General features: G+C 56.4%; 1 protein-coding gene across 4 annotated transcripts; it reads right to left on the reverse strand.

Moving 5' to 3' along the window:
• Nucleotides 1-824: 824 nt before the first annotated feature.
• Nucleotides 825-8,186, reverse strand: ATXN1L (ataxin 1 like). 4 transcript variants are annotated; one of them, XM_064670485.1, is made up of 3 exons: nt 7,942-8,186; nt 5,800-7,379; nt 825-2,143 (listed from the first exon to the last, which is right to left on the reverse strand). In XM_064670485.1, the coding sequence occupies exons 2-3, from the start codon at nt 7,267-7,269 to the stop codon at nt 1,922-1,924; spliced, it is 1,692 nt and encodes a 563-aa protein (XP_064526555.1). In that variant the 5' UTR covers nt 7,270-7,379; nt 7,942-8,186; the 3' UTR covers nt 825-1,921. The 4 variants fall into 4 exon arrangements, with proteins under 4 accessions (XP_064526555.1, XP_064526551.1, XP_064526552.1 ...); XM_064670484.1 differs by having other exon boundaries at nt 2,037-2,143; nt 5,174-7,379; XM_064670481.1 differs by having other exon boundaries at nt 2,025-7,379; nt 7,617-8,186.
• Between the last annotated feature and the right edge of the window lie 1,681 nt (nt 8,187-9,867).

The following is a 9,867-nucleotide window of genomic DNA, read 5'->3' on the forward strand; positions in this document are numbered from 1 at the left end:
CTTTGCAGAGAAATGGAGACCACAAGACTCCTATTTGAGATCAGAAGAGTAAAGTTAAAACAAGAAGCAAAACCTTTTGACCAGACTACTTAGAACCCTATTTCCCCCTCATTTTTCAGTTTGAAAATCTTTTGATTGCAGTCCCTTAAAGCCCGAGTTAAACTTACAAAAGTTGCCTTCAAAGTGCATTTATGTTGCAGTTTTCTGGCGATAATGAACTACTCTTAGTGCCAGCCCTGGGGACGCTGCTAGGAAAGAGCACCAAACCTTTTCAGTGCTAGTTTCCTCCACATGCCACTGCAACATCTTGTTTCCTCCTTACAGAAGCTGTTTTAACATGAAATTCATCACGTAGAACTGACACCCAGGAGCCATCCCTGTCTCTCTCACTTTGGGAAAAGGCACCAGATTTGGAAAAGGAGCTGTTCAGTTCATGTTCCTTTGTTCATCTCCTGCTTTGTTCTCTGATCTCTCACTTTTATCCTTACCTCTGTTCATTTTCATACGCAAACCCAGTTTGCTTTTGGCAATATTTGCTTTTGCTCTACCTCATGTATTTTGCTTGCCCAGCAGAGATGTACCTTCACTCTGCAACCTGCAGCTGGAACTTTCCCTGCAGCATCACTGGCATCTTTATGCCAAGGGGTTCAAGAGAGACCACATAAAACAAAAGTATCTGAAAAAATTATGGCTTATAATCCGTCTGTCAAACAACCTGTACCTTGCCCTTGTCATGAGTCTCCAGATCACTGTGTAAGACCAGAGAAGCCACATCTTGATGATCACTGATGCTACAGACGAGCAAAAAGTCTCAAACACCAAAGGAAAAGCTATTGGTTTATATATAGATATATATATATATAGATATATACTGTGTTTACAGAGTCAACAAGTTAAATGCAATATTCATAAGAGCATTAACAATAAAAATACAATCTGTGTGTAGCCAAGTACAGACTTAAAATGGTAAAACAGGAAAAAGGATCTCACCAAAAGTACAAATATACAGTACAAATTGATTTATTTAAAACAGTTACAAAAAAAGCACAACAAAATAGAGATTATCCTTAGAATTATTAATGCTTTGTTAAAGATCAGGTAGGAGGAAAGGGGCAGGGACAAGGTCGGAGGGGAGCACCTGACTAGTTCTAAGGCTTTAGATACACTGCGTTGGTTACATGTTAATACAGCCATATACTGGGGTTATAGTGAGGGGTCAGCACTTATCTACAAACACCTCCCTGCCTCAGGGCAGCCCAGCCAGCCCTCCTGTGTCTGTCTGTCTGTCTCTGGGCAGACCCTCCCCGGCGCTAAGGTGCCATGAAAGCCGAAAACAACTCGAGTGTGCAGGGGCACGTTGGCAGCAGCAGCCTGGAAGGACTTTAGGGGCAATCCTGTCCTCCACAGACAGGTGTGAAGGCCGTGCAAGGGCCTGGACCATCAACCTTTTAAGCCATACATGGAACACCCTGGGCCAAACTGTACAGAATGTGCATTTGTGGCCATCGTAGCAGCTTCTGCAAAGTGTCAGGCCCTAGGACAGCCTGAAAGACAAGGAGCAGTTGTGAGTGATGCTGGGGAAAGGCACGTGTGCTGCTGCGGGCAGGAACTACCATTTGGGCTACTCCAGCTGCTGTAGTTTCTTTTACAATATTTTCTGAGTAACAAGGATTGTTAGTTCTCTATGGGGCAAAGTGACTTCAAGTGTGGGGGTGGGGACAGGGACACTTAATGTGAAAAGTGCATTATACCTGCTCGGTGGCTGGAAGGGGAAGGCAGAGGGGGCCCTCTGCAGCTTCCTCCCTTCCAGACAGAGCTTCCTCTGCATAGTCGTAGGCATGAGCACTCTCTGCTGTGAATGACAGGCCTGGCTCCGCTGGGCAGCTGACTCGAGGAATGTTCCATGGGATGGGACAGATGGCTACAGAACACTCAGTATTGCATCCCACAGACTCCTGCTACAGAGTGTGAGCTGGGTAAGACCAGGGCCAGGAGGCCTTCTCCTCCTCCAGGCAGGACAGACCACAGCTCTCCTCCACAATAGGAACATATTTCTCTGAAGTCTGTCACATCTCTGCCAGCAGAAAAGCCCAGGTAACCATCCCACTCCACAATGTTTTCCTGGCTTTATCTCCTCTTTTCCCTGTAAACCCAAGAAATAAAAGAATGAGCTCCACAGGCTCATTCACAGCCTTTCTGCCTGCAGCAGAGCCTATCTCACACACTCCCTGTCCCAGGAGAGTCTCAATGCTCAGCACAACCACCATTGCAGTGCTGAGCCACACAGCCCAGCCCTGTAAGGACAAGTTCCAGTGATACCAGTACTGCTGAGCTGGGCTGAAGGACCTCCAGTGGTCCACTCCTGCCCACCGTTTGGGGCAAGCAGCCAGATGCACAGATTCTTCATCTCAGTGCCCTGCCTTGAGCTGTGCCTGAAAGCACTGCTTCCAGGGAGGAGCTGGCAGCTGAAATATGCACAACAGTGGGAGTGACAGGGAGTCTGGGAAGAAGGAGTGAGGTCCAGTTCACCCTGGCCTGTTCCACAGAGCTCAGGACTGCACTCAACAGAGGTGCAGCAAGCCAAAGTCCAGGTCAGCAGCCAGGTAAACAATGAGGGTGAGCACCTTCACAGCCCTTCAGCTGCCTACAGTACAAAGCTGTTTTAGCCACACAGCATCTTGCCTCGGTCATCTGTGCTGCCCGTTCAGACCACGGCACAGTGTGGCTGAGATCGGAGAGGAGTCACAGTAACACACAGGGGATAAGGCAGGCTCTCCAAATCCTCACTCAGACAGACTCCTGTGTTCACACATGTGAGGGGCTGCACCCTCAGCTGCTCAGACATTCCCTCTGTGGTGTGGCCAACCCCTCTACATTCACACGCCACACGTATGTGAGATCCCTTCCTCAGCTTTCACAGCTCTCAATTCCTCTGCATGCACCGAGCAAAGAACACGCACGAGAACCTGGGCTCCTCTGTCTCCAGCCTCTGGCCACAGACACCTCGGGTATCCTGAGCATTACGTACTGATTACCAACATTAATCGAGGTCTTTGCGTAGGAGAGTGCAGTGAACAGGAGCTGTGACACCCCCGGGTGACGGGGGGGCCCAGGGGGACACTTCACTGACAAACAGGGCTGTGAAAACAGCGTCTGTTCCTGCAGATGCTGCACCTGAGGAAGCAGAATCTTCACCCGACAGCATCGCCGTGACTTCACACATCTCAAATACAGCTGATGAGATCAGAAGTAGTGTGTCATTTGGGAGCAGCTACACATGATACAGGCAGCACCCTCATTCTGGAGAGCCCCGTGAGGCACAAACACTGAAGGCATGATTAGCACAAGTCACCTAAGGCCTGAAAAGAGTCTGTCCAGGTGCAGGTATTTCAAAGGCAACAGAAATGGCTAGCAATGTGCTAGGAAAACAGGACGGGGATGGAAGGGACATTCTGGAGACTCTCTAATTTGCCTGATACACAGGCAGAGCACCTGCCCATCACACAGCAGAAGCCAACCAGTTACAGGACACACTCCTAGAGAGTGCAGAAGAGCCCTCAGGCAGCATCACTGCAAGGAGAGGTGCTGACACACACCATTCTGTGACAGAGAGGAGCAGTGCCCCAGAAGTCAGGCACACCCAACAGAAACTTCAGGAAGATGAGAGCAGTGAGACAGAAACAGCATGCTGGACGTAAGGGCTCTGCACACTGAGAAAAGCCCTCTCCAAAGCCTGGTCCTAGCACAGAGATGGGCACCTGAACACAAGGAATACTTAACCCAGGTTAAGTCAGTGAAAACTTTCCTCCCCAGAATAGTGACCATTCTTTATCCTGGCTGAGCAGTTGTAGCTGGTGTCATAATACACCATCAGAGAGAACAGATTAGTGTAACTACAGGAGCCTTCACTCAATAGAGTGTTATCACCACAATGAGGTATTCATACACAATTGTATTAAGTCCCACCATGAAAGAGACTGGTCTTGATTTTACCTTATTGTTCTACAGAGGAACTCCGAAGTGAAGCATCAGAAAAACTAACAAAACCACCCCAAAATGCCCTGTGATGCTGTGATATTTTTAGAGCCCCTACATTAATGAACTGTACTTTTCAGAAACTTTGTACCTCGCCTGCACATGCACAAACACTTGTCTCTTGTCCAGAGCTTATTCAGGAAACTGTCTGCAGGGAAGAATTAGCCATCCAGAATGGTTTTTTTTCTGAGTTAATTACAAAATAGCCTCGGTCTTCTCACAGAAAAGGATGTTTTCATCCTTTCCTGGAGAATGCTGAATATATTTTAATCCAGCTTTAAAAAAATACAAACTAACAAAATACCAAACCCCCAAATCCAACCAGACAAAAAACCCCAACCCCATTCATTCCTAGGCAAAGACTCTGCAAATTTATAAGCCCAGGATTTTTTTTTAAAGTTACTAACATGGGAAGAAAGATTTGATTTGGTGGCAAACAATTAAATGTATTTTATAGCAGGAAACTAAATGTCTCCCAGCTCAACTTGTGTCCCATCCCAAGTGGTCAAGTTCCCTATTCACCTACACCCAAACCCATCCTTTTGGTCCTTCCTCTTGAATTTCTGTGAATCATTTAAATCTGTACATTCTTTGCAAGAAGAAAGAGCAGTTGGATTCAGTGGAAGAGACATTAATCAGAACCACCAGAGAAGCACCTCCGTCCTGCCCTCGAGAGCTCCGTCAGTGAACGGTCCTTTTAAAGTGCATGTGTGAAGAAAGGGGATACTGGGAGTAGAGCCCCCAGACTCCAGTGGGGACCCGTCTCTCCCCATCATGAGAAAGGAGGAATAAAATCTTCAGCAATTTTATCTGCTACCTTAAGCCGTGTCTGCCCTCCTCATTTCCCCACCTGTCCTGAATGCTCAGCCCCTGCCCTGCAGGGAGTCAGTTATCCCTGGAGGTGGGAGAAAGCCCCAGCCTCCAGCCTCTGGAATGCACTCATTGCATGCTCATGAGCACGTCCATGCTCCCCACCCCAGCTAAGCCTGTCGCTGCTCCCTGAGGCACTGGAGCCCTCCTGACTCCCCAAGAGTCAGCCACGGAGCTGGAATAGAGCCAGTCCTGCAGGGCAGAGAGCAGCCTTGCTGGTGAACCTGTCAGAGTCTGTGCAATTCCTCCACCTGAGGGGGAGGCTCACCTGCCGGGACTGCCCCAGCTCACACCTCCACGGGATCACTTCCCTGCATTCGAACGCCCTTCAATAGACAGCTTCACCTCCTGGGGAATGAAAGAGGGACGGAGCAGGGAGGGCCGAGGCTCCTCTGCCTGCACGCTGTATCTTTGGAAGCCTGGGGCTGCCCAGCTGTGCTGAGTGCCAGCCTCAGGCTGAGAGGGCTCTGCGCGAGCGCTCTGGGCCGCGCTGTCCCTGTCCGTGTGGCTCTTCCTTTCAGCAGCTCTGTCAGGTGGCTCTCGGAGCCCCTGAGCTGTTCGTTCCGATCTCTCCCTGGCAGATCCCAGCTGATCTGTGAGAGGGGAGTTGGCCTGAGAAGCAGAGTTGCCATTCATGCTCTGTAAACTGATTGATATGCAGACATCCCCCACTTGCAGCCTGTGACAGGGCAAAGCAAAGAGCTGAGCAGTCCGCCCCGGGCTGCAGGAGGACCAGCCCTGGCCATACACAAAGAAGGGATGCTCCGGGGGCACATCAATGCTCACTTTACTTTGTTGCTCCCCAACCACAAAATGCAGTGTGACAAGCCCAGGCCACTGGCTTTCCTGAATATCCACCACAGTGCTGGAGTCGATCTTCAGGCCCCCGCTCACCTCCGCACTGCGAACAAAATCTTGAGTCTGCAGGTCCTCCACCCGCTTCAGCTCTCCAGTTGCCAGCTGGATGATGGCTCCTTTCATGAAGTGAGAGGGCAGCTGGGAGGAGCTGGGTGGCTGCAGCTGGGCCAGCTCCTTTTCCAGCACGCTTCCTCGAGCCTGTGCATCTGGGCTCTGCCTCACCAGGGCTTCTGAAGTGGAAGACCTGATGGGCTCAGACCCAATGGGAACAAGGACTGGCTTGCCGTTGGCTACCACCATTCCTTTGGTTAACTGTCTCTGTCTAACAGCCTCCTCGGGGGACATTCCACATGGGCTCCGGGACTGGCTGTTCCCAGCCCTATCCACGGTGTTTCTCAGCATGTCTTCCTGCCCATCAGGGATATTATGGCAAAGGTTCAAAGGGCTCGGATCATCTTTCCTCTGGGCTGCCAGAACATGATAATCCTGAGACGCCAGCACTCCCACCACCCTCTGAACCTCCAGATCAGTGTCTGGGGTGCTCCTGTGAGCTGGCACAGAAATCTCTCTTCCCAGCATCTGGTAACCTGGAAGGAACTGTCCGTCACCCACACCTCCTGCTGCAGCCCCCAGGGGCTGACAGTCCTCAGCTGCACTGCTGGCAGAGTCCACGGCCTCGCTGAGTCTCCTGGCCATGCTTTGCTCCAGGGGCCTCTGCCCACCGTTGGCTGCAGCCACCTCTGAGCTCAGCTGACTGTCCTGCTGAGGAGACACTGGGCTCCCACCTGCTGCAGGTGCCTCATAGGCCGCATACCCTGGTGGGAGGCGGGACATCTGATAATAAACAGGAATCCTGCCCGGGGCCATGTCCAGCTGGGGCACAGAGTGGTGCTGCACCTGCCCAGGAGAGGCTGCAGAGGCGGATTTGTTGAAGCTGTGGGTGGGAGAGGTAGTCTGGGGGGAAGGAGTAGCTTCTTCCGCGAACAGGGAGGCATATGGCACAAAGTGGGGGACGTGGGGGGCAGCGAGGTTGGTGGAAGGAGACAGGAGAGGACTAGGCAGGAAGGCAGGAGGGACGGCATAGGGCACTGTGTAGTGGGACCCGATGAGCTGCAGGGAGGCCGGAGGGATCTGCGCGTAGTGGATGGGGGGGAAGGGCACCCCCGGGTGCTGAATGATGGGCGAGCTCACGTTGAAGGCGGGGGACAGGGGGCTCACGTTCACCACGGGGTGCAGGCCCGTGGGGGAGAAGGTGGCAGGTGGTGCTGCCACTTTGTAGAGCATCCCGTACTGGTCCACCGTAAGCCCCGCCGCCGCCTCGGGGGCTTCGCCGGGGCCATAGCGGGGGGCGGCAGGACCCGGTCCGGCCGTTCGGGCCCACTCCGGGCCCTCGCCCGAGCCCTGGGGGCCCCCCGCCCGTCCCGCCTCGGTGCCGGCGCTGGCGGCGGGAAGGTCCCGTTTCTTTGGCGGGAGGCACTCCTGGCTCCGCTCGTGGCCCGCTCTCATGGCGCCCCGCGCTGTCCCGGCTGCCCCGGCCGCCGCGCTCCTTCATGGGGGCACCCGCTGGGGCTGCCCCGCGCGGGTTCCCGGATCCGCGCCGCCCGCCGCCGCCTCACCTGCGCCAGGAACAGAGGGAGCCGTGAGTCCCACACACAGGCACGGCGGCGGCCCCCGGCCCAGAGCCGGCACCCCGGGCACGAGAGACGCCCGAGCCCGGTCGCCGCCCCAGCCCCGGCCCCAGAGCCCCGGCCGCGCTGCGCCCCGCGGACCCGCCTGGTGCCCGCCCAATGCCCGCGGCTCACCCGCCATGGCCCAGCCCGGCCCCGCGGACCCGCCCGGTGCCCGCGGCTCACCCGCCATGGCCCGGTCCGGCCCCGCGGGCCCGCCCGGTGCCCACACCGGCTCCTCCCCGCCCGCGGCGCGCAGCGATGACGCGCCACGCCGCGATGACGCGCCCGGCGCACAGGAAGGGCCTCATCCGTCGGCGGGAGTTCTGCCGCCGCCGCGCCCGGATGACGTCACGTGGCAGCAGCAGCGCCGTTGCCGTGGCAACGGGCCGCGTAGGCCCGGGGCCGGCCCGGCGGCAGCGCCGTGCGGGGTCTGTCGGTCCCGCGCCCCACGCGGACACTCCTCGGCTGGGCGGGAGCGCGGGCCCCGCGGCGCAGCAGCCCGGCTCACCTGCGGGAGCCTGCGGTCTGAAGGGCCCCGCTCCCTTTCTCGCACCCCCGTAGTGTCCCGCAGGGCCCGCGCTGCCGGCCGGAGCCCCGCGGAGGGCAGTTTCTCGGCATTCGGTGATCGCTGAGGTGACAAAAGGTCCTGGAAGGGCGGACAGAAGAACTGCTCAGGGCGGGAGCGGCTGTACACCCCTTTCCTGAGGCGCCTCGCTCCTCCCGCCGCCGACGGACGCTTCGACAGGGCGAGATCGCGGGGGGGCGGGGAGCGGTCCCGGAGCCCCCCGGAACCCCGGGCGCGGGCGGCGGGACCCGCCCGGCCCCGCCGCCGGGAGCGCGCGCCGCCGGGACCGCCCCTCGCGTGACGTCATCAGGGACTGCCACGGTGCAGACGCACCGTGCCTAGTCAAACCAGTCCCGCGGGTGCTTCCGCCAAGAAAAGTAGTGCAAAAGGCCTTTTCCGCCGCGCCGCCGGCGGTGCCGAGCCGCTCCCGCTCCGTTCCCGCCCAGCCCAGCTCAGCCCGGCTGCGCCCCCGCCCGCGGCCGGGACAGCCCGGGGGGCTGCGGCGAGCGAACCGGCGCGCGGATCCCTCCGCCTGCGGTATCGGTGCTGCGGCCGCGCCGCCGCCATTTTGAATGCCCGGCTCCGTCTGCCGCTGCCGCTGCAGGGACCGGCCCGGTGAGTGGGACCGGCTCAGGCGCCGCCGCCCGGTCCGGGACTCCGCCGCCACGAGGTCCCGCTGCTCGGGGCCCCGCGAGCTTCGGTGCCTCTGCCCGCCCCGAGCTCCGCGGCCGGGCCGCGGTCGCTCTGCTCGCGGGGCCGCCCGGTGCCCTCCCGCTGCCGGCGCCGCTGCCTCCGCCCGGCGGCTCGGCCGCCTCGGACTCTGCCCCCCGCGCCCTAAGGCCGCCTGCCCGGGCACCAGGAGCGCTCCGTGCCCGGCCTGGGCCGTTCCCCGGTGCGGGCTGCGCCCCGTGCCCACGGTTGGGGGGCCGCGCGGTGGCCGAGGGGAGCGCAGCCCGGGACTGGTCCGTGCTGGGGCCTGTGGCCGTCCCAGGAGCAGCCGGGACCTGTGCCCGTCCTGCCGCCGGGATGTGATTGCCTGGGCTGTGCAGCCGCTCCGAGCGTTACGGCGTCCCCAGTGCTTGCCGTGTTTGCCGGCGATCAGGGGTTTCAGCAGGCGCAGGAGATGCACGATCCGGCCCGAGGCATTCTGAGCTGTGGCGGCCGGTTTGTCAGGGAGGCTTCAAGTCCTTTCTTCAAGGCTGATTGAGTTCTCTTCTCGCACAAACTATAAGACAAACTATATATATTTAATTTTTTTTATAGTGAGCTTTGTTTTTAAAGTTAGCAGATGGAACAGGTGTGCTTTTTATTATGTTGTAAGTGATGCTTAAGAATGCTGAGTGATTTATTTCAGTTTCTGATGCTTGAGATGTTAATGAGGCAGCACAGAATCCCAGTGGAATACCTTTGGAAGTGTGACATGTCACACGTGTGGGTAGAAGGTATTTGGTCTGTAGTGGCTTAAACAGAGTAGAACATGTATGTGTTTTCCCCTGCATGGTGCTCCAGTATCCCACATTTAATATGGCAGGGAATTTTGTGTTGTTTTCTTTTTCTCTTTTTTTTTCCCGTTCCACTTCTGTGTGATAGAGCACAGCAGCTTTTTGTACCCCTGTTTCGCCACCACTGCTCCTCTAAACTACACTTTGTATTTTTCCCTGTGTTTATTTGCATGTCCTGTTCTATTGCCGAATTCTTTCTTTTGCCTACTCCTGTGCATTCCTGTTTGGCAGGGTTTGAAAACCTACTGGGTACTCAGGAGCTCAGCAAAGGCAGGAGATTTTGTGGGTTTTTCTGAGGAGTTCAGTGTGAATCTCTTCATTCTTCTGGGCTGGGAGAAAGAGGGGAAAAGGTATTTAAATTCCTAGG

The sequence above is a fragment of the Pseudopipra pipra genome, chromosome 14 (assembly GCF_036250125.1).
Source record: "Pseudopipra pipra isolate bDixPip1 chromosome 14, bDixPip1.hap1, whole genome shotgun sequence".
In the NCBI taxonomy this organism is placed as follows: Eukaryota; Metazoa; Chordata; class Aves; order Passeriformes; family Pipridae; genus Pseudopipra; species Pseudopipra pipra.